The 25,632-nt window shown below is 42.9% G+C and overlaps 1 protein-coding gene across 1 annotated transcript in view; it reads right to left on the reverse strand.

Moving 5' to 3' along the window:
* Positions 1–25,632, reverse strand: part of LOC120783473 (metabotropic glutamate receptor 7) — a 264,890-nt gene that overhangs the window by 111,564 nt on the left and 127,694 nt on the right. Inside the window, exons 3-4 of the mRNA XM_040116524.1 lie at positions 12,389–12,524; positions 11,405–11,559 (exon numbers count right to left, since the gene is read on the reverse strand). Coding sequence (XP_039972458.1) covers positions 11,405–11,559; positions 12,389–12,524 — 291 coding nt within the window. The remainder of the gene's footprint in view (positions 1–11,404; positions 11,560–12,388; positions 12,525–25,632) is intronic.

Genomic DNA, 25,632 nt, shown 5'->3' on the forward strand with positions numbered 1-25,632 from the left:
TAACTTACTTTATTTCCGTTTAATTTATTATCCAAGTCTGAATAATCTTTCATTTTGAAAAATGACAATCTCAATGATAATTGAAAATTCTCTCCGTTACATTCGTCTTTTCTTCACTTACTCTTGACGCATGTCAAGATGCTTGTCTCGGTCACGTGACGGAACACTAATATTAAACCCACAAGTTAGCAAAATGAGTGAAAAACAGACGTCGTTGGAAAGTTTCTTTACAAAGGGGAAAAGGCCCAGTAAGGAGACAGAAGAAGAGCCTATGACCACAAAGAGGAAGAAAGCTGCATTTAACAGATACCAGGAGACGTACTTAAAATATGGATATATCGCGAAATGAGATTCCCCCGCACCAAGCCCGCTCTACATTATATGCGGCGACTGTCTCTCCAACGAGGCAATGAAGCCCTCAAAACTGCTTCACCACTTGGAGACCAAGCACCCTGCATTAAACAACAAACTTTTGGAGTATTTTGACATCATATCTGTGTGAAGCGGGCTTTTCTGCAGTCACAGCAACCAAAACAAAATTACGGAGTAGACTGGACATAAGCAACACACTTCGGGTGTCATTGTCTCCCATTACCCCTAGATGGGACCGTCTTGTTGCAGAGAAAGAAGCTCAGGGCTCTCATTGATTTATGTACTACTACTTATGTACTTCATGTACTTTATATTTCTTTTGTGGCGTATCTTATTTTGAAGGCATGTTCAAGTGTTACCATAGCGACTACAGGATGTTACTCTTGTTATGTTGTTGGTGCCTGTCAGGAGGATGCTGCTAATAAAGTTACATACAAGTACACAGTGGATTCACGTTTATTAATATATTTACAAAATACCACATATTTTGTGTTGGTCGTATCATTTTATTTTGTTGTATTTATCCGCCACAACTTGAAGGCCGGTCCGTGAAAACAATGCTTACATTAAACCGGTCCGTGGTGCAAAAAAGGGTGGGGACCCCTGCTCTAGATGGCATTGCCCCGGCCTCCAGGATCCCGGTTAGGAATCTCTGGAATCTCTATAAAGGATATGTCCTTTATACTTCCATATATACTGCGCTCCCAGAACGCAGGCTTTCTTGTTGTTCCCAGAATCTCCAAAAGTAGAATGGGAGGCAGATCCTTCAATTATTAGCCTCTTTTACTGTGGAACCATCTTACAGTTTGGGTCTGGGAGGCGGACACCCTCTCCAAGTCTAAGAGTAGGCTTAAAACCTTCCTTTTTGATGAAGCTAATAGTTAAGGCTGGCTCAGGCTCTGGGGGGAATGGCAGGTATGGCTGGGCGTCGTCTGATTATTACCAGTACAATAGTATTATTATTATTATACTTAAACACTGTGTTAGGTTCAGAAGGGTCAAGTGCAAAGTTGTTTAAAAAAAAAAAAAGTATCTCGTGGCTGCCTCTCCTGCATTTTATCAGATAAACACTGATCCATAAAAGCTGACGTATTTATATCGGATACACACTTGCCTAGCATATGTGAGGTTAGCAGTTCAGTATCAAGGACAAAGTGGTGAGATGAGAGGTGTGCAAAGATCCAAACGTTGCACAGAGGTTTTCTGAAGTGTTTGGGGGAATCTACTAGTGGGTGCGTGTCTTTGTTCACACAGTATTTGGTGCTGCAGGGTACGTGATTTATCTCTCAGGGTATGTGCCGCATGTGTTGCAGGATACAGAGCACCTGTGAAGTGGTGGGGGAATACACACAGAGGTGCGCAAATTGCAGGTATCACAGCACTTGCCACCACCAGCCGTGTAGCTGCCGATGTGGCTCTGATCCACAAAGTGTTAGGCAAATGTTTTCAGAGCCCGTAGCATGTATTTAAAATGAAAACGTACCTCACTCGGGGACATTTTACCATTTCTCCTCATTTCAATTTTTTTCATAAACACTGTCTCTGCTGTGGGAGACTTGAGTGAACATCATGATCTAGCATGACACCGGGGAGATTTCTCTTCTTAGCAGGGTGCTAAGGAAAGGTCCGGTGGAAACATTTCCACCAACGGCCAATTGAAATGAAGAGCTCGGAGGATGTCATGCTACTTTCTGCTCCTGGGGGAAGCCTTTTTCATCAGACTCAGCTATGACCAGCTATGTGCGGAAGGCAAGCTTTGGGTCACAGAGTTCATTTTAACCAAACAGGAAAATATGTGCTTTGCAGACATGTATCATACGCGTCATGCTTTTACTGCTCGATGTGAACGCTGTTGAATGCAGTGTTTGCTCGGGGGCAGTTAAAGGCTACTGGGTCTCTTTGACCCTGCGCTTTGTGAGTTTTATAGCAGAATTTATTTCCAAGTTTCAAGACGGTGCCTGGGAGAGAAGTGGGAGATATGTAGAACTTTCAGCCAGTAAGGAAGAAAAAAACCTCTGCACGTGTGTTTACGTGGGCATGTTAGCACATACTGTAGATGTACAGTGTATGTATTAGGGATGTAAATCAATACAAAGACATTAATGGGATATGAACTGATACGAACAGAATCCAATTTATTCTTATTCATCACCCCACCCCATGGACCTCGCACTGCATTGACCCAATTTGTGGCCGATGTCAGACTGTTTTTCTGTCATAAGTCAGTCCCACACCCCGCTACACTCGGCAGAATTCACACTTTCCACTGGTGTCAGGATCTCTGATGTCCATCAAGTTTAAACAATCCATAAATTTGTTTAGAAATTATATTAATGAAGGTGCTTCCTATAACTTCAGATCTTGGCTTATCATCACATTCAGACATTTTCTTCAGAATCAGTGATCAGGACGTGTCGTGATGCAGATTTACCAAAATGTAAACAAATGGACAACAAATTCAGTGTTCAGACATTCAGGTAGGTTTATTCTAAATACCATCTCAGCGGTTTTCGCCAGATTAGTTGTGCAGTGCAAGATAGAGCTTGAGTGATGCTCCACAGGCGTTAGTTTTACCTCGTGATCAGACACTGAAGCCTGAGACTTCGGTGACTCGACAGCAGACGAGCTCAAGTCAGGGACCATCTCTAAAGTGCAGAAAAATGGCCAGGAGAGCTTTTCAGATTTTTCTCAGTAGCTCTCATTTTATAATCCCAGACAATTCAAACCAACTTCATTTTGAATTGCACCTCCTCCCATTAAATGCACTTTTATTTAGACTAGGTTTAGACATTTCTTTTGAAGGTCGGGTTCAAAAGCAAATCATATTTTATTATTTCCAGTGCATGGCCCAAATATTATGTTATTCGGTGTTTTCTGTCAGCAGCCAAACTTGTAGATACACTGTATGCATGAGGAGTATGAATAGAAAACAATTTAACACTGAAAATGAAGCAGTCTAGATGATTTCTAACTACTTCTGGTAATACCCAAATACGGATATTTTTTGTGACATAATCAGATACAGATAGTAGGTTTTGTGTTGCACCCCTTTGTAAGCATTTGCATATCAACGCTACTTTTAGAAATGCTACCTCAAGAATATAATCATCTGCAGTGAGATCGATTACCAGCGCTCCCTGCAGCAGCATTGGCGTCTTTCATAAATGAGTTCTTGCTCTCATACGGAATATCTGTGTATGTGGAAAACTTTTTTTTGTAATCTCATTTGGTGGAAAATATCTCCTGAACTGGTAGGACACAGTTCTTCTCTGCTGGACAGAATTGTACAAAAACTACAAAGACGACAAGCAGCCAAACAAACAGAAGCCATCGAGGGTCACAGCTAAAACTGGAGCCAAGCTCCAACTCTAATGGCCAAAATTAAAACTAACTGCCAAAGGCTCAAGTAACAGCCAAAACTGCTGTGGGGCCAGAGCCAGTAAACAAGAGACAAAAAAAAAGTCAATTACCAGCCCTTATTTAGCTGTGCCTTGAGTGGGAAAAACAATTGGAAAAAGTCGCTTAATGCCCTTATTTAAGATAAGACTAATCCTTAAATTGAAAAGTGAAAGAGGTTTCACACGGGGCTGGAAGAGGAGACACAAACAAGTGATAAAAGGTTTCTAGGACAGTAATAATAAGCTTTACCAGAGGCTTTTCTAAAATTATCCAAACGGTTGCGATGTGGAGACACTTCCACAATAGGATGTGAAATTCATATTTTCAAGCCATTTGAGCAAACACTCCGCAAGATATGTTGGTAATGAGCGCAGAGAGTGCCATCACGCTCTTTGGAGACCCTTGGTAAGCGTGGATCTATAATTTGGGTTCCTTTGGCAAACTTGAGCATGGAGTCTCACCCGTCCCTGATCCTGAATATCGTTGGTTTTAAGGACAGTACTGATTTTTTAACAAACATTTACCTTGGTTTTCCCCTGCTTCCTCTCACTACATTCATTCCTCTTAGTACATTTATTCAAGTACCATATATATATATATATATACAGTGAATATAATATTTCCATTACACTACATTTCACAGCCTTAGTTATTCGCAGATTATGATTTTACTCAGGGGCGGGTTTAGAAATGTTTGAATGGGGGTCCCAGACTGGGACACAGATTCAGAGAAGGAGGGCACGGTTGTAAAACGAGTAGAAATGTGTTAAGACTCCAATTTTAAGACCTGGATCTTGGCGATAATAAACTTTACATTATTAACAGTTACACTGTTATGAAATAACACCGATTATTAGCCGCTGTGTTTAATTCCAAAGCCAACTGGTTTGAGTCTCTCTGTGTCCCCTTTGTGGTCATTTAGCGTCTCTCTCTGAAGGCATTTTATGAGTTATTAGAGAAGATATAAATATATAGTATGTTAGAATAACATTTTATATGTTTTATAATATTTTATGTCTACAGATCATAGCATACTTTAACTATCGCCATTATGGACCCTTTTGGTTGCATCAGCAAATCGAAGACTGAAAAGGTCAACACTTTCTCAGACTACTCGCAGGAGATAGTAATGGAAGGAGGAGATGCGGGGGACATTTTCAGGGCAGAGGGAGGTACAGTAACGGGAAGAGTAACGGGGGAGGCCGAATGAGCGCACCCAACAAGCGGCAATGAAGGAAGGAAGTAAAGAAAGAAAAAGACAAGCAGAAAGAAACACGGCCAAATGCTGTGGTGTGAAGTAGGAGAAAGGATGCTTAGCATGATCAGCGTCAGTGGCAAAGCGTCTCCTCCTCCCTTCTCTTCGGCCTTTGTCAGATCAGTGTTCAGTCTCACACTACGGCCTAAAGAATCCACTGTGACAGGCTGCCAGAGAGCATCCCCATTGAATTAGCTAAGTACCCCGGGAAACAGCCATCCAGCCATCCACACACTGCTGCCATAAAGGGGTTTTCACCAGCCTGCAAGTGATTGGTCACTATTATCTATTATTATCTGACAAACAAGACAGTCGAGAGTTTAACTGACAATGTAAAAACCCTCCTAATCAGTTTCTCTGTTTGTTTGGTCTCTAACAAGATTTCAAGCTTGTTGCCGTGGTCTTGCCCAGTGACCACATCAGTGACCACATCACGTAGCATCACGTCATTTACCGACGCGGCACCGCGCAGGCAGAGGTAGCGGTCAGAAAACCGCGGCGGAGGTGCGTTGATCCGGGAGAAAATCTGATGAAATTGCTGCGCAGCCACAACATTGAAACCGGTCTACTGGTTTTAATGTTGTGGCTGATCGGTGTATAGCTAATAGGAGCATATAGCCGGAGTACTCCGTGGTCAGATCAGACCTCCAGTTTCGGAGCCATGATAAATAAGAAACCTCCTGCCATATGTCCCAATCAATCAGGTAACAGGCCTTACTGACAGCGGATAAAGTCACAGTAACACACACATTTTAAAATTACTGATGACAAGACATTAGATTTTAATTAGTCTTGATGAATTTCGTTCATCGTTCACTGTAGCTGTAGCAATGTTTATGGTTATTTACCAGTGTTTCGAGACCTTTTGTTGCATCTGGGGAGGCTCAGGTCTGTTGTAGGGGAGCTGAGTCTCCCCTGGCCCCCCTGTAATTCGAAGGCTGGATGAGCAGGGGTTTTGACTGTGAGAAGAGAAGCGATATACTGAGGCAGCTTTTGCAGGAGAGCGTTATGAATTTTGCAGAAAGGCGACGGGTTTGCAGCCGCGTACACATAACTGAACAGTTCCAGTATCTCTCTCTGGCTCAAAGAAAACGAACCAAGCAAAACTAACAGATGTGGTGTTGATGTGTAAAAGGCTGCTGAACTAAATTAGGACAGTTTTCGGGGGTTTTGTCTACATCACAGTGCAAGCACAGATCATAACTGTTGCAGTAATTAGTGTGAATCCTACAATGTCCTGGAAATCACAACAGGATGGTTAGTACAGCACCAGGGTGCGTTCAGTTTAAACTGATAAATAACAGCAAGAGATGCCGACTGAAGAGGCAGCGGTGCGTGATAAATAATGTCTAATTATAAAGCATCGTTAATAATGTGTAGCCCTGTCGCACTGAGGAGATCGTTGTTTTGAGGAATATCAAATGAGGAAACATCAGTATCATACGATATGTGAATCATACGTATTGTTTTTTCTGTTACAGGCTTTGGTTCCCGCTGCATCTCCTGTTGGGACTTTGTATGAGAATCCTGTATATTATTTCATCAGTTGTCCTCTGCTTCCTTGCAGTGCTTTTTTCTGAGCGCTCCAAAAATAAACTGCTCTGTTATCAAAGCGAACAGACGGTGGGGCACCTGGGTGACTGCACAATGTACAGAGAGTACGTTTTAAAGACAGCAATATAAAAATGTCATATACGGAGTAATATATTGCCTCTGTTCTGAGTCAAATTCTCCTTTCTTTGTTCATGACTGCATCTGTAGTCTAGAGCCGTGTAAAGTTTGCTACCTTTCATACATAATGTAAAGAATGAGTCTGTTCTCTGTGCCGACAGTGAGCTCACTTAAAATCCACATTCTCCTACCAGCCGCGCACACGTGGGAACAGTAGACCGAACCCAAGAGCTCTGTGTTTCAAACAGAGGAGGGGAGGGCGGGGTGACGCGTAGGCACGCATCTATCCTCGCAAAACTCTTTCTGCTTCGCTTCGTCTCCGCCTCGGCCTAAAATCAGACCTACGGCAACATTTTCTCCGGACCGCGCCGCAGAGGAAAAGTTTGCTCTGCTGCACTTCGGATGTGTTAAGTTTACGGTCAAACCGGCACAAATTTGACAAGTGACGCCTGAAAACAAAAGTCACAGGTTTAAAAAACGCCCTTGTACAATAAGGTGTTAACTCTTTCTCCTGGTTGTATACAGTCCGTCGGTTTAGTAGTTTCTCAGAGGTCTGACGTTAAATGCCTGAGGTCTGTGGCTTAGAGGGTATAATCGACTCTGGGCAGTGGAGCCATCTCAGCAGGCGTCCTCTGCCACGGGAGGGAAACTTCCCTCAGCCTGCAGCCATCCTCCTGCCTCACTGTCAGCTCCTTCTCCACCTCTCTCTATTGTTCTTTCTGTATCTCTGGTCCTTCATCATTTCTGGCTCTCTTTTGTTCTCCCCGTGTTTTTCCCTCAGCCTTTGTCCATCTCGTGTTTTCCATCTTTCTCTCTCTCCCTCTCTTGGGTTCGGTCTCAGCAATTAACAGTTACCGTACGGGTGCTGTGCTCAGACAGGCAGATCAGATTTGAATTTACATGACAAACGCACGCTGGATGTATTTCCTGAGGTCTGAGAAGACAATAGAAAGAAACTGGACCTTTTCAGAACCAATCAAACCCACAAACCTCACAGGAGATTTGAAATGAGGTTTTGATTTATTTAGAACCAGACGCAGTGCAGTTTTATGTGTCTGGTGATTCTGTCAGACGACGTCGTGGTTATAAAACCAGGATTTTATCGGAGCAGAGCAGCAGCTTGGAAATGTCTCGGAAGTGACTGATGGTTAACATGTCGTCTCAATGGGCCACGTTTCAGTCACTGTTTGACACTTGTTCCGTCGTCTGACAACAGAAAGAGAAAAACATGTAAATGAGAACGGCTTTGTTGGGAATTCGGCTGCATTAAAACACTGTACATGTCAGGACAGAGACTAGGAGAGAAGCAGTCCAGCCAGATACTGGGTTTAGACCTCGTCTTGCTTGTTTTCTTGCATGAGGACGCACATACTTGCACACGCAGGTGACGCGATACACATTCCCGCCGTTGCTTCACACTATTCCACTGATCTACAGCTGGTGATAAAATGTGCCAGCAAAGGCAGGGAAGAAGAAAACCGCGACCTAGTAAACATGGAAGAGGGAAAATCAGCTTTGCAAATATTTAATGTGGGAGGAAACGCATTCGACATGTTTGTTAGGACAAACGCAACGAGTTTCGGTAAGAAACCCTGAATTTAAACGTAACTGTGGTTTGTTTGCAATAAAATTAGACATTGAGCTTAAGGCTGGATTATCAAGCAGGCAAAGTGGGCAACTGCCCCAAGGCCCCCGAACTCCGGGAGCCCCAGAATGCAGCACGGTACAATAAGAGGGGCTCTCAGGTGGGTGCTGTTTCACTACCTTTTAGGTTTGTGCTGGATATGTTTTATTCCATCAGTGTGAATGAAGGAATTAGAACCTTTACATCGAATCTTCCAACTGAGCCGACTACACTCAGTCACTATGGTCAGTGAACAAGTCAGTAGCCTTTAGCGCTGGAGCTCCACTGGCGACCGTGGAGTGAACGGTGTGAGGATATAATCAGCAGACGAATCAATAGCGACAATAATCCTTAGTTAGGTTTGTTTGTTTTGTTTGCCCCAAACCACCGAGAAGTTAAACCAAGCTCCATGTATTTCTCATATCACACCTGTCCCTATATTCTGTAATCTGAACCTGTGTCTGATCTGGATTTGGGACCCTGAATTGAAGAGGAGCGCGGTGTGAAAATCTAGTTTTAAGACCTTCATTATTACAGTCTTGTGCTGACAAGGTTCGTGTTCATGAATCTAGTCCGTATTTAATCAAGTTAGCACGCAGCATGTGGGGCTGGGTAATATTCAAGTGCAGAGAAACTATACTCAGCGAGTCAGAAGCTAACCGGGGCCCTGCAGCAGGACAATCTGACCGTGACTCTCGTCATGAAGCCAAAATTCCCCCCCTTTGTCTTTCTGTCTCCTACAGTACCCTCTGACGCTGATGCTGATGTGATGGGTCTGTTGCCCTCGTACCGGAGTTACCCAGACATCAGTTGTCAAAAGAGGCCCCTCTAGTCGTGTCCAAGGTTACAAACTCACACGGAGCTCCTCTTCTAGTTTGCATTTAGATCTTCTGACAGTGCAATATGTTTTCGGGGAGAAGAAGAGGTCAGAAATTGTTGTTACAGCAAAACACTAGCAAAACGATTATGGAGGCTTTCATGTGTGTGCAGGAGGATTTAGATTCCAGAAAAGAAAGTCGTATTTGGCTGCTTCCCACTAAGCTTCTCACTGCGCTATCTGTGTATCAAGAAAAATCGAAAGAGCAAAGGATTCATGTTTTATTTAAAGTCACAATCTCAATGTAAACAGAACTGGCACAACAAAACCGGTTTTATTTCCTTGTCAACAACTTCGTCACGCTCCAACTTGTCTGTAGTTAGTAAACAACACAGTAATATCATTACATCTTATTCTACACGCTGTCAACAGCATGAAGAAGGCGGTCGGCGTCTTTCTGTTTCTTTTAAACGCTGCGGTGCCAGGGCTGTCTCACACAACTGTCAGAAAGAGAGACAGTGCTCCTCGCAACTTCTTAATCCGCGTAGTTCCGCATTATAGGAAAGGGACTTTGTCGCTCTCTTGCCAAGACTTAGGTGAAAGGATCTGGTTAGCCTAGCTTAGCATAAAGACAGGAAACGGGGAAGCAGCGAGCCTGCCTCTGTCCAAAGGGAACAGAATCCACGTACCGGCTCCTCTAGGGCTCACCGATTAACCTGTTATATCTCATTAGTGTAAACATGACACGTTGCCGGTTTACGGGGGCGCATGTTCCAGACTATTTCTCGGCCGACCACAGCAACGTTCGCTCTGCTGGTTGCTGACAACCTCACGGGGATGACCTCGAGAAGAAAATCCCGGTCATAACACCCTGCCGCTTGTTTTTTTTTACACGCATTAAAGCACTTTGGAGCATTGCATTTTGCACGTGCACAATGCAATGCCCGATCCAGAAACTACTGAACTGAACTATGAATGAAAAGTTTTCTTTGCTGCATTTCAGATTTGGGTTTGTTTAGATCCTCATTTCTGCGATTTGTGAAGTGAGGCTTGAAAACAAAAGTCACAGAGGATGCCGTTGCAGGGCCTTTGGTACGCTGCCATCCTGTGAGGTTAGAGAGTCTAGAGGTGGATGTGTCAAAACAAATCATCCCGGCCTCTGAAACCGCTACTAAATGGGGACTACTGTAATGTGGATTACTTGAACAGTTCAAGGAATAGTTTGACATTGTGGGATATACACTTATTCTGGTTTTAACAGAGAGTTAGATGAGGAGGTTGATACCACTCTCATATCTGTCTGTATTTAACAGATACATTTTACGAGAGCAACAAGCAGCTGGTTATCTTAGCTTAGCATAAATACTGGAAACAACACAAACAGCTAGCCTGGCTCTGTCAAACAGTCCGACACATGATCCCAGTAAAACAGCAAATTGGCGTTTTTACGCTGAAAGGATTTCTTTGAACGGCTTGGCCCGTTTCTGGATGGTTCGCATTGGGCATTTACAGATGGCTTTTTTAATATCCTTAAACACCTGGCTCTGTGCAAGATGCAATTCGCTGTTCTGACAGACACAGATCTGTAACTGCTGTTCCACAGCCATCCCTGGCGATTCATTTCATCAACCAAAACTATGATGAAAGTATCCACTGACAACCTTTTTCATCATGACTAAAACAAGGCTAGATTAGAATAAAAAAGTAAGCTTTGAAAACGAGAACTAAACATCTGGTAAATGTTGTTTAACCATCAACATACCGGAATCCGTGTTGACCATTTCATCATCAGTGCCCCACTTTTGTTCAACCTGGTCAGACAAGGTCAGATAATGCAGACTGACCGGATCTGACCAAGTGCCATCTTATACGTAAGAGGACAGATCACACGAGGATAGAGGAAGGACCTTTTTCATCATAAAACCTTTAGGACTCCCTGAGACATTGAGGTGTACTGCAGATACAATAGCTCTGATGCCGGCTCTCTGGCAGAACGATGATGATATATAATCATCATCAAACGAGTCCTGTGCCATTTTGTGTCACAGGAAACCAAGAAACTGAAAAGAGTGAATGTTCTCACTGATGCCTAACTTTTTCAGTAGTTCTGCTCAATCAGGAAAGAGGGTAATGTTTGAACGGTCAGGTCCGGCGATAACCACAGTGAAGTAACCAAAAAAGAAAGGAATGAATCAACAAGCAAATTCTGACATATTCACACAGCTGACACTGTTAAATGTCCCAAACAGAAGTTTTGTAAACTTACCGCTAATGGTGGCTCTCTTTGGCAGTATAGTGACAGCTCCTACAGCAGCATCCTCCAGCTGGTGGATGGGACTGTTTTTGGCCCCCCAGCTGTCAGAGCCAATCCACAGGAAATGACCGACCTGGTCAGCTCGCTTACTGGCATTCAGGATCCCCCTGCATTCAAACGCACACTATCACTGAACCGCACGCTGACCGTATGTGTGTGTCCGCACGGCGGCCTTTAATACTTCTGGCAAAGTTTTTAACATGGTGCGGAACTGAGCATGTAGCTGATATTTTCATTAGTGGGTTAAAAATTACAATACTGGTTTAACCTTACCCAGTACCAATGGGTGTGGTGGACGCAACAGCTCAGAGTTTACCTTAAAACTGACACAAATATGTTCAAAACTGCCAAGGATATAATGTACATATTATTAAAACACATACTGTTTTGTCAACTGCATGTAGACCTCCCTTTTCACAGTGTAAAATAATGCTGCCCTTTTTTTAAATGTACTGTTGACAGTTTTTTTATTATTAAAAGGAAGAAAAAAAGGGCGGTATTCTGTCGAATCAACGCGAAACCAGGGGATGTCATCATGGAACCAAAAAATATCAAATACAAATTTCTCCCTTTGGTTTCTGATTCGTTCTCAGAGGAGAACATAGGAGCTGTTAAGTAGCTGGAGCAGAAAAAAAAACAGTTATAAGTAGGGACATGAATGTTTTGCTTTGGCTAAATAACCCTAAGTTAGTGTAGTGGTTTCAGTGGTTTTCTACCCATGAGTCCTGAGTGAAGTTAACCCAGTACTGACCCAAACGGGATCATGTTTGGCCTCCTGACTTCCAGTGTGTAGGGTTCATGGAAACAGGAAATGCAGCCAAAACAAAATACAAACCAAAACAACTATATTTGACATTTTGTTAACCTGTATATCCTTCATTGGGTGTGACCTAAAAATTAAATGGAACGGTGTTTAAATAAAGTGTATTTACTCACCTGATGTCCTCATCAGACGCGAACAGGATGACTGCCCTGGCGTACCGAGTGTCCAGCAGCAGACGGATGATCTTATCAAAGTCAGAGGGTTTGTGGTCATGGGGGATCTTCAGTGACTGCGCTATACAGATTCCACCTGAGGAGACACAAAACAAAGGGCGACGTTAATATACTGTCATTTGAAGACCAACCTGCTTCCTGAACTTGATGTATTTCCTGTTAAAATAGGATTGTGATTATTGATTTTATTGTCGATGACTTTAACCGTTAAGAAAGCTTTTCCAGAGAGTTTGTCCAAAATGTTAAAAAGTAGCAGTAAATGTATCAGCAGTTGAAGAACCCAAAGAAAGGGAAAATGCAGCAGACTTTAATGGAGCACCAGAAGAAAGAGAGCTCCGTTCCTCTCTCTCCACCGCCTGACATTTCATGAACCCAACCTACAATTCTGCTCACAATCACTGTAAAAGTATGACGGACAGACTGAGAGAGCTCCAGGCTGAGACGTTGCCCTATCAGTCACTCAGCTGCACAAAAAAGGGTGAATTGTTTTTTAACTTTTCTTTGCTCAACATGCCCCATTTGCCAGCGCTCAGTTGGGTGCGCAGCCACTTGTGAATATAAAGTTTCTGATATGAATGATGAATTCATTGTTTCTGGCGACACATGAATGTTGAATATTATACACTGTGATGTATGGAAAGGATTTCTGTCCAAGAAATCCTGCAGAACCCTTTTCTGCCCCTTTGTAACACACATTGAGGTCTTTTCTTATTCCGCGCTGTTATCGGCTGCTCCGACAACAAACCCGAAACATGAAATCAGTTACACTTTTTAAAACCTCACGCTTCAATGGCATCACGAGCGGCAAGCCAACGAAGTGGTCTGCCCATGAATATCCTCCAGTTACATTTTTCTAGTCATTTATAATCATATGCAGGCTGGGTTAATTCCTCCAGCACTTTCACATTCAAAGTCTCATGGCAATCCATCCAATAGTTGATGAGCCATTTCAGTCTGGACCAACAGGCAGACTGTCATTACTGTCCACAGAGCCACGCTGCTACTCTGGCCCAAAACAAAGGGCTCTATTGCACCCAGGACAATAAGAGGAGGTCCCGATATGTAGCCATTACAGCTCATACACATTCAGAAATCAATGATGACTTCACACAGATTTAAGATAAGAGTAGTTATGCAAATCAAAGTTCTGGCCCTTTCGCAGACTCTGCAACACCCACCCGTGACCTCTGGCTCACACTACAGCCTATGAAAAGTCGTGTGAGGACTTTGCACAAAGTGTTTGGCCTTTAAGAGTGTTTGCTGTCACTGTGGTGAGACAAGGGCAATGCCAGTGAGTCAGAGCTTTTCAGTTGTCCTAGAAGCACAAATTAGATCACATATTATGCCAGTTATAAAGGGCAGTGTAGGACAGGGCAGATGAGGGCCGACACTGAAGCCTGCAGTTTGTGGGAGTTACCCTGGATAAACTGAGGCTATTTGCTAACACACGACTCTTGTTTTCAGAGGCTCTTTTGCACCAAAACTTGATTTGCTTACATTTGTTAATAAATGCGAAGAAACCTTTTTCTCAGCTCAAGCTATCACATGCGATATTAATGATTCTGGACCTAAACATAAATAAAACAATGTAATATTTGAAGCACCTGTTGTACAAACATTGTTTACACCGCTGTAGTAACTTTATTAAAGTGCTGGAACAGGCCGATTTTTTAAACCTAATTATTAAAAAGAAGAAATTTAAGGGGAATATCAGTTGAAGTTGTTAGGTGATCTCAATCATGATACAAGATCTACGACTCCATACAGGGACAGCCTTTTCCTTTCCTGTGATACATAAGTGGTGGCGGGGTGGAGCTAGATGGGGCTGAAGCTCCTCTCCACACACAGTACCCCCCCCCTATCCTATCCCAAGAAAGAAAACACTCTCCTCCACTCAGGGACCATAAGGTAGCTGTTTGTGTGTGTGCTGACCCCACCACCAGCATCTCATGAAATCGTGCCCATACAGCACCGGGTCTTACAGGTCCGGTCATGATCAGAGGGAATCATCCAGGGCAGAGTCAACAAAAGTCAAAGTCAACAAAAAAAATGAGCAACAAGACACAACATATTTACATTTAACCCCCCCCCATCTGTCACCTACCCTAACCCTAACCCCTAACTTCTGCCCTTCTGTTGCCGAACTAGGATGTGAGGAGTCCGCTCTCCAGTGTCAGGAAGAGGGACCCAGTCTTCTTCCGTCTTCCAATCCCATCAGTGCTACATGTTTTTTAATCTTTATAAACTGAAGCTGTTGGTATGCTGATTTTTTGAATGGTGGGATGTGACCTTTAAAGGCTGCACATCCACACATACTGTAGCCTTGTTCGTTTCTACAACTTCCATAGCAACACGAATTAAACATAAAGCCCCAACTTAGCCCCAGCGAGAAAAAGACCCTGGCACGGCCCAGGCCGTGATTTCCCAGTCCTTCATCTCTCAGTGTGGTAGATGTCCACGTGTCAAATCAAACTCACCAAGTGTGTCAGAAAATCAACATTCAAGTTCTTTCGGAGGAGCAGGTCTCCAAGAAATGTTTATTTGGCCAACCTTTTCACCTCAGCTCAACCATTTCACTGTATTCTACCAGTAATGAAGACTGTAGAGTAGGTCTCAGTAGACGGCAATGAGCCACCAACTGGGAACTCAATTCCAGTGTTCAGAGGTTAATACAATCTTCCCAGGGAGCCCACGTTTTTATCACACTCACTAAACTCAGTGGTGTGAAACAAACACAACATGTGACTCAGGGTTCGTTTTTATTCCCTTCTTTATTCCTTTCTCTAATGTTAGTTCTTTCCATATTTCTGTTTTTCTGTCTTGATTGTCTTTCTTTCCTTCCTTCTTTCATGCTAGCTCCTTTCTTCTTTCCTTCCTTCCTCCCTTTGTCTCTCTCCTTCTTTCACCTGAGTTCCTCCCTTCCTTCCTGTCCATCATGCTAGTGACTTCCTCCTTTCCTTCCTTCTGTCATGTTTGGCCTTCCTTCATTCCTTAATGGTAGTCCACTCTGTCCTTGTTCCGCGTTACTTCTTTCTTTCTCTCTCTTGCCGCCATTATTTCCACGGATTGAATCATTTCTGCATTACTCTTTTACCAGAACTGGGTAAAAATGTACGAGTGTATTGCTAACATGGACATCGCTCTCTGATTACTAATTCAAAGTGTTGCCAGTTGCATCTCTGTGTTGCACAGAGAGCAGCCCCGCTCAGCTTTTGAATACTGCATGAAGTTTTTTTCTGTCATTGTTGGAGATACACTGAGCTGAGGAATGTAGAGCTTCTCTTCCTTTCCGGAGTACAATAAGAGGAAAGAGAATTTCCCTGTCTGGATGTTTGTTTCTTGAACGCCGAACAGAAACATGAGGTACAGGAGGTATTTTTACTGGCCTGTCGGTGGAGGGTCTTGATGATGCTGTTAATCTGACACGCTGTCCACACAGGGAGGAGCGGGGATATCAGGTTGTCTGTACTGAGTAAAGTCATGCCACTGTCACTGCTGGGGGCAGCGGTAACATAATGGTCTTATGACTCTGCGGAGGTCCAGTCAGTGTCTGTTAGAGCAGCTGGAAAAGCTCATCATCTCCTGCTGCTCAAAGACTATCACGGAGTTTTGTCAGAACAAGGCTCCTTACCTCCTGTTCCTGCTGTGGGGCGGCTTCAGCCCCAGAAACACAAGCTGAGTAGACTTGGAAAACGATTTTAGAATCAAATACCATACATAACACTGGATGATTAAGCAGGTCCAAACCGCTGATGATTTAATTTTGTGTCTGTTCTTAGCCTTTTCAGAACAGTTGAGTTATTAGTAATAGTAGAATTATCTGTTGTTTTTTTTTCTGTTGTATGATTTCATTTTATTTTTTTGCTTTGACTGCTACTGTTTACACTGCTGCTGTCTGGACCAGGTATCCCTTGCAAAATAGGTTTCCAATCTCAATGGGACTTCCAACGTTATGTTAAAAAAGGTTAAAAAAGAAAAAGAAAATCAATCCTTCAGTCACCCCGTTTATACCTAAATCTAAAAAACTTTGATTGTAAATTTACATCTTCATTTGAAGTTATAACCCTTAAGATTTTCATGGAATAAGAGCCTGTTTTTGATATTATTTATATTCGGCATCCTTTCAGGAAAACAACATTTCTTTCTGCTGCCGCACAACATTAAAACACTTCAAATGGACAAACCCGGGGGGGAGCTTTTATTGTGTAGGAGCCAATGGAAACACAATGTATTTGCATCTACAAAACAAGACAACAGCTGTTTCAGTCATTTTTTGTCAGTGGATCAGTTTGAAAATATAGCAGGGAGTAATGGGTGAAGAATATGATGTGACCTAATTTACACTTATATATGAAAGGGTAAGTAGGAGTTCAGTGTGGTGCTTCAGAGAAATGGTCAGTAGGATTCATCCTGAGTGGAACGTGAATGCCGGTACTAAATGTGATGGCGACCCATCCAGTAGTTACTGAGATATTTCGTTCCAGACCCAAATGGTGGACAGACTGACAATGCTGCTAGCATGACATAAACAAGCTACATCTGTTAGCGTGATTTCATCGGCGTGACTTTTCAATAGCATATCTGACAATTAGCTGTCACCCATGTCAAAAACTACCTATGTTTGTGGATGACTGCCACTCATGAGGATCTCATTGTGCATCAGGTTTTATTATCTGATTAGATCCACCGAGAACCTCCGGCGCAGCACTGAACAGAGCCAATCTGTTAATGCAGGAAAGAGACAGAAATTTACAGCCCTCGTGTAGCTCACAGTGAAGTGGGAGACAAACATTAAGTTGATAGACAACCTTCCTTAATTAGGTTCTTCAGTGGCCGGTGATGTATTACCTTATCACGGCGCTTTCAGTGCGGTCAGAGCGTTCCCCGAGAATAAATGTTTGTGACGCCGAGATACCTCTCATTACCGGCTGATATATGGTGTCTTTTCTCCTCACACACGGGGTGGGAAACTGCAGCCATGTTCTAGAGAGCAACATGCTTCATGGAGTAGACGTGAAGATCAGATCTGCGGCAGCTAAACGAACCACTAGAGACTGCTGATCATGTAAGAGGAGGAGCATCACTGCCACTGGACAACAAATTGTCTGCATCCCCGTGATATCGCACAAAGAAACAACACCGGTCATGAATAAATAATAAGGGGTTAATGCATGGGTTTCCGGCATCGACATGTTCTTTCTTGTATTTGAGTATTTCTAAGTTGTTGTATTGCTACTTTTACTTAAGTACAGGATCTGAGTTCCAAATGTCTACGCCACCCCTGAAGTTCTTCTTCATTTATTCAGTCCTTTAAATCATCTGGCAGATTGATGAGTTCTGAGCTTTAGGATTAAAAATTATAAATCCAGTCTTTTATAAGCAGAGCTCATGACATCAATTTTCATTAATAGCACTATCAATAATATGCACGTGCGCCTCCAAATCATTCATTTGGCTTCATGAAGGCCAAGGACAAAGAAGGATATCCATCCCGGCTGTTAAAAACTCCATAATATATCACCATGACTCCTCATCTCAAATTCAACTGTAGAACTGCAGTGTGCTAGATCAAATATATATACAACAAAAGGGGGTGGGCCCTGCTCTTTATTCAATAAATGAATAAAACATTTGGCATTGGGTATTATGAGGTCAACACCACAGTAATCCCCCCCAGATCTCATTTGTATACTGTACTGAAATTTACATCTCTCTGCTTCAGGGCTAAATTACCTTCACAACCTTCACTTCCTCTAGACAATATGAACCTGTGTCATGGTAGATTGAATTTAAAAAACGCTTACAGAATTTAAAACCTGATGGTGTTTCTATGCTTGTTAAATATGTCTCTGTGTAGTCATATAATACATACAACCATACAGTAATGGTCGGTTCAGGGATCCCAAACAGAAAATTCTCATTTTGCTCGCCTCTTTCCACAGATGCAGCTTCGGGGTCAAGACTCATCGATTCAACAAGTCGATGCTTTTAGTACAAAAGTACCGAAGAATAAACTAGTGTACTACGATAAATAATACTCCTCCAATTCAGGATTGCACTCATGTAACAATGTCAGACTCACTATAGACAGTTTAAAAAAAGGATCAATATCGAAGCAGCAGAACCAGAGATATCGTCTTTATTATTCCATACATTCGTCTTCTTTGTCAAAACCTGCTGCCTACATTACCCACAATGCATGGCTGGGTGGTAGACTGGAGTGTGTTATGCTAATAGCAGCTAACGTATCCTGGAGCCTGGGGGGCTACAGAGGTCCGGTCAGCTCACTTCTTTCTAACTCCACGACCCCCAGATTTATTTTTACTTTTCAAACTCGTAGTCTTCAGACCCGACCCACGCTGACTCAGGTGACATCACTCGAGGACATTTATCAGATTCACACAGCTCCCTCTGGAGGCCCTAAAGGCTTCATACTACTGTTTTCACATATGCAGTCGAACTCCCCCAAAACCTGGAAACACGCTGAGGTGGGAAATTGGCACAGTTTCCCTATAGGAGCTTTCTAAGGCAAACATTATTCCAGTAAAGTGGTGTGGGCACACTCAGTGTTCTCACTTTGATTAGTTGTTACCTCACACACCCTGAGAAAGGCTTTTTTTGTTTTTTTTTTCCAGGTTATGTGATCCATACCACAGACACTGCTGTTGCACCACCAATACAATACAGGTGAATTAACATTAAAGTTTTGAAAAATGACATCAGTCAAACTACATGGCAAAGTCCTTCCAGAGCAACCAGTCCTTGAAATCTGCTCTCTCTCTGGGGGGAACCCTGTTGGACTAGGGGTCTAAAGCACCAACCCTGAACGGCAGCGTCCCTGGTTCGATTCCTGGTGTTGAAGTAAAACACTTTGACACACATCAATAAAGTACATCAATACACCACTTCCACTTCTGTATCTGAACATAAACTCTGTCACATTATCAGACTGAATTCCATGTTCATCAACAGTTCACTCGTGTTCAAATTTCATCACCTCATTCATGCTCGTCTCAAACAGCTGATATCAAAACTCCTAAATTGTATCTTTTTAACATATATATTTCATATACTTGCTCGATACATACTTGTGACCACATTCTGTTTCACCGTACCCTTACGATGGTCCGGCATATTGAAGTCGCATGATGTGTGTGAGAAGTAGCGATAGATTAGGTTTTTTTGGTTTTTGAGGAGAGGGCACTCACTCTTTGCTCTTCTGTTGGGTGCTTGTCCGCAATCACTGACTGCTGGAGCTGTTATTCTGTTGAGAACAGCCTGAGGTAGCGAAGAAAAACAGTTCTTTTCCAGTGGCACTACTATGTAAATTAAATATGCCTACCATCGTCTGGACCCCATTATAGGCAAGAGCATCCTAACTTTCATATAACTAGACAAGAAAATGATGTACATACATGTTTCATGACCTAACTGCTGTGATGAAGACATCACAATAGATTAGGTTTGAAGATCGTTGCTTCATCTGCAGGGGAATAATGTAAGAACGGACTGTTTCTAACAAGACGTCTCTGCTCTTTCTAGTGAATTCATTAAAAAAAGCTGCTGGACCGTATAGACTGTTGGCTTCCAAGCGTCTCAGCTGGAATAGTTCCACATGCTGGGTGAATGTCAGGGAAGCAAACAGGAAGGTTTTCATCCTGAGTCCTCAAATTACATCCGGGAACAGTGCACTCACACAGGCATACCCTGCTATCTGTGGTTGATTAGTCTTGTGAGACCAACCGGGACTGACTGAAGTTCCTGTTGAAAGAGGCTATTTGCTCGTTTCATGCATTTAAAAAAAAAATGGACTTCTGCTGCAGAGACAATTTGCATAACGGGCTTGGTGAGTAAGAGTTGGTTCTCCCGTCTGAGCAGCTGAGGTGTAAATTAAAGCACAGGCTGCTTTCAAAAATGTACCTGATACTGATCTGAGCGCCTGGCTCGCGGACCCTGTGGGAACAATGTTGTCACAGATGTGAAAACCCTCCAGTCAAATTCTCTCTGTGCCACCCTGCCACCAACGACCGGGCCAATAATAATAAGGTTGCACAAAGATTAAGTGTTGTCATCACAAGTGCTCCCATCATGCCTCAGTGCTGCATTAGTGTCACAAGATGTTCCGAACGTTTTTGTAGCGGAATAGGAAAACGGCGGCTTGGCAGGAAGACGGGAAACAATCAAAACTGTTACAACTGCACCACGGCTGCTTAAAATGCTTCCTGAACAGAATAAATACAGTAACTGAGCTTTCTAGGTGATTAAGAATTATGCTACCCACACACACACACACACACACACACACACACACACACACACACACACACACACACACACACACACCATGTACCGTATCTGTTTAGAAAACCACCGGTTATTGAACTGCTTGACTACAGCATAGTGTCCCAGTAGGTGTAGAGCGTGATGAACGATTTTTTTTTTTCTTCAACTCTTCAAGTGTAAAACATTAAGCTACAGTAAGACTTAAGTATGACTAGAAGGCCTAATCAATTACACTACCGGGTCAGCAGTTTGAGCAAGCCCCCACTTTTCTGGTTTTTATAGAAATTATCAGCAGCTCAAGTCCAGGAAAAAACCTTAAATGGTACAAAGGTCAGTGGTCAACTGCCCCAGGTTAAAAAAAAAAAAAAGTTCAGGTCACCAAGAACTAAAAGTCCTGTAAACTCCATAGAAAACTGAACTTTTTCAGGGATTAGAAACTGGTTCACTCGCAGCTTCTTCCTGCAGGAGTGGAAGGAAACGAAGCCTTGAAGGTGAAGCAGACGATTCCTAGAGGAGCCGCGACCTTAGTTGATGACTGACGAACCCTCAGAGTTGGAACAAAGTGTGTTGCTAAACCCTCTGATGCATCATCAGGGCAACACTGTGCTGCAGGAAGTAGGACATCAGTACGATGTCGGGGCCAACTTTCTGAACAATGTTTGATTTCCACTGTAGAAAGAAACGTCAGGAGTGAGTTCAGCTGCTGGACGAGTCAGTTCAACAACGAGATTCAATGTTTCCTTGTTTTTTTTAATCTCCAACTGTTTATTTGTTCTATGCTTTAATTTCAGAAACATCTGAATTATGTGCATTTAAATAACAGCTGGCAAAGTGGAGCTGTTTCTAACACTGTTGACCAGTAGCGTATGATTCAGAGACATACTATGTTCCAGAAATGACTAAAAATACATGTTCCGGGTTCTCATTCACACATTCACAGTCACTCATGCAAAGAAGAGATTTGACAGCATTTTATACAAATCCAGTAAAAAAAACCAACCCTGTTCCCTGGAAATTAGTAGTTAGTTTCTATGCAGCTGAACAGCAACAGCAAGTACATTTTGTGGGAAACATGATCTCTGGCTGGATTATGTTTTTTTTAATGAAACGCTAGATTTAACAGCAGCAGAGTCTCCAGGAGGTGGCGGGGGTGGATGGCAGACGTATAAAGCAACTGGGACTCCAGAGACCAGGTCCACATCCGGAGCCCCATCTGTGGTTCAGACAACAACAGCTCTTTGGTTCAGGTTCAGGAAAGATGGTGGTTCAATGTGAATAAACAGGTTGTGTCTGAAGTCACTGTGAACTGTTTCTGTATTAAACCAGACCAGGATCTTTCCTGAACCTGAACCAGGTGCTGCGAAAGTCTGAACAAAACCATGAACCAGTTTAATGATGCTGGAGTCTCCACAGGTGGATGTTGCGCTGCAGGATCAGATATTTTGGTGGAAAACAAACACGTTGTCTGTGAACATTTGACTGATACGTTCAGTATCAAATACGAAAACTAAACTGATCAGGTCACAATTATGTTTCCTACAAAACATATTTGCTGCTGCAGTTAACTTGTATATGAATATGTTTTTTGATCAGAATATCCAAAAATAGTAAGCAACCAAAGCTTTATAGAACTGACACTCAAAGATTCCACTTCGCTCCGAAATCACCTCCACTAAACGCTACAGCTTTTAGTGTCAGCCTACTGTTGACGACCTGCAGCTCCGACCAGTAAAAGAGCCGAGCAGCAGAAGATAGAACAACAAATGTGTTTTTATTCACGCGAGCCGATCAGCTGATCATTTCTCTAGAGAAGTGGCACCGCTGTGTTGGTCCCCGTTGAACTACAAAAACACACAGTCCAGTGGGGGCCGTGGAGCAGAGTTACGACCGTTTGAATCCAGACATCAGCTGCACAAACTTTTCGTTTCAGCTGTTACTGCACCAGGTAGATCTGCAGCAGCTGTCACTTCACTGTCAGTCCGATTGTCTGGGGTCACCTCACCTTTCAAAATTTCAACATGCAAACAATCCTCACAGCGGATATAGACTGAGAATAATGACCCTAAGTTCTGAGAATCCCAAAAAATTAAATTTTGAGCTTTTCAGGTGGTCAGAGGCATTAATTAGGGGTCTGAGATACCCCAGGACCCCCCGTTTTGATTCCTGTGTTTTGGTAATCAGCGTTGGTTGATTATGATGGGGGTTCTGTAATTTCCATGACTTTACAGATGAATAAACTGAACCTTGTACAGTACATACTGCTATATGCATACAACTTCCAACCAGACAGTGTCAGAACCATTAGTCAGTCCCTGCCAGAGGATCTCAAGCAGCGATCAGGCTCATGGGCAGTTAGCAGATCACAGATCTACCGTAGGCAGGAGCCCGGCGGTGCAAAGCTTTAAAAACCAGCAGTAAAAGCTTCAAATAAATTCTAAAACTGACAGGTAACCAGTGAAGGGAAGGGCAGCAAGGATATTTGTGATGTGGTCAAAAGCCTGGCATTATATAGTACGTTTATGGTCTCTGGAAGAATAAAGTGCAACACAATAGTCAAGACTGGAAGGGTCAAAAGCGAGGATGACCTGTTCTAGACGTAAAAAAGGGATGAGCAGACTACAGGCAAACACCTGGATCACCAGCTCGTTTTATTTTTTTTTAACATTATTAGACTAGAAATATCTTTTTCTTCCACCTACTGATTCCAATTTTTCCAACTTTCCAACCATTTTTTCCTGACTGATGTTAATCTGCCATTGAAAGAAGTCTTCCTGTAGATTTTTCACATTAAAAGCCTACAGACAGAGAGAAGGTGGTGAAGGTGTTGAGTTGCATTCACGGTAGCGTAGCTTTGATCGGAAAAGACGCAAAAGTGAAAGGACTGACGTTAATCGGTGAGTGAAAACTGTATTTAACTGTTAGAGAAGAGAAACTCAGTGCAGCGGAGTGGTGACTATGACAGGACTGTCGCTGTACTGATGAATTAATGCTGGGGAAATGGACCTTAAACTGAATTTATAAAGACAACAGGTAAACATGGAGGTGGGTCTGAGTTTGCATTAAAGGGGTTAAATGCATACCAAGCAGGAAAAGTCCTGCAGCCCACTTGGTCCTGCGTTTAACTGTACGGACAGTAGATTTACGAGGTTGTGATAAGGTTCTTTGGATCCTGACACTGTTCACTTCCAGCAGTCGTCCTGACCGTTCAGCCTTGACATCTCGCTGGCAGCGCCTCGCGCTTCGACCTTGCAAGTTTTGACACTCGCAGCCATAACTCCAGCACCCGCTGGCTGGAGTATAATTCACTCTGCTGCACGAGCTTACTACACACACACACACCGACCCACTTTCACACAACAAAATGGACATACTTTAAGCAAAGAATGATTACCTGGATCAATATTTAGTCATGGGTGATACAGATAAATCTAAAGGTTGGCTCCGAGTGGAAGAGTCGTTTGTGGTGACTCCGCAGAGGAGGCAGCAATTTGTTGGTCTTTACGAGCGCTGTCTAGCTGGGATACTCGGGAGCAGTAGTCAGCTGCTACGTAATCATCTGAAAAGGTGAATTAAAAGGGGATTCTCTGATTGTAGATTCATGACGCTTGGCCTTTGAGAGTTTCACACGCGCTTATGTCGTGCTTGCGTCGCGGGGGAGCGAAAGCAACGACGGGCGTCTTGTGCTACTGCTTCTCACTCGTTATTGCAGCTTCCAGCTGTCTTCTTCAATAAACACTAACAACACAAAATATAACAACCCCAACTTTAGCTACATTCATTTCTTCAAGAACATCGCACGACTCAGCCAGAACACTGCTGGCTAAAAAACATAATTAATCTCTACTACGCGAGCGTGTAATAGCGTTGACTGCAGAGCTGGACGTGTGGCGGTTAAGAATAATGTGCTTGCTCAATGTAGCTCTATATCCATCACATTCAGGGTTTCATTACTTTTAACAATTTATTGGATATTGAACACTTTGAGGCTCCATACACCCCGGAGATATTTTTTGGGGGCTTAATACACTTCTGTCAGGCTGAGTTAGGTTCAAGTCATTTTTCAACAAGATGCCGCTACTCAAAATGTGTTCTGCCAAATGATAGAGAGGACTATCAATAAATGCTTCAGAAAAACAAGGTTTTAATGAGAAATTTTTACATTTACTGAACCACTCGTAGAGTCTCTTCTTCCTGACAACTTTTTTCGCAATAAGATTTTGAATTTTCTTTTTCCAAGATGTCATTTCAAAGTTGAAATATGAGTTGAAGAACCCAAGATGTGTAAAATCCTTTTTGCAGTAAAAATTTCACAACTGCAAGTCTCTCCTTGTTTTTGTCAATTTCTGAAAAAAACCAAACAAAAAAGGGTTTTGAGGCAGTGAGTTCACAAACAGAGTTCACAGACTTCAAAAGCACAGGGAGGACAGACAGCAGCCATTTAAGTCTTTATAGTGTCGGTCAAGGAGGGATTTCTAAATGCCAAAGTGGACTTCAGTGCACCTCAGACTGAAATATCTAACTATCGGAGAAAACCGGGAGTCAGCGATGGCTGCTCTGGTCCCAAAGGCCCACAGCCGTTCTTCCTCTCTGAGCCAAAAGAAAGTGAGACCTTTTTAGAGTGGTGAAAAAAACAAGAGAAGACTTCTGCCAAATCTCAAGCAGCAAGAGTGAATCTGTCGCTCTTCGCTTCTGTCGTTCTCTCCCTATCTCTGTGTCTGCTGTACCATGGCGGCTGAGCCTCGACCCAACACACACACTCCAACACAGACGGATACTAATCTATGACACAGCCTTTGAGTTTGGACTCGGAGGGCTCTTCAAACTTTCCGTCTGATGGAACTTTCCGTGTTGCAGAGAATGCAACTGGTAAAGTTTTCTGCCGGAAAACATTATAAACTGTT

Source organism: Xiphias gladius, chromosome 21 (assembly GCF_016859285.1).
Source record: "Xiphias gladius isolate SHS-SW01 ecotype Sanya breed wild chromosome 21, ASM1685928v1, whole genome shotgun sequence".
Classification (NCBI taxonomy): Eukaryota; Metazoa; Chordata; class Actinopteri; order Istiophoriformes; family Xiphiidae; genus Xiphias; species Xiphias gladius.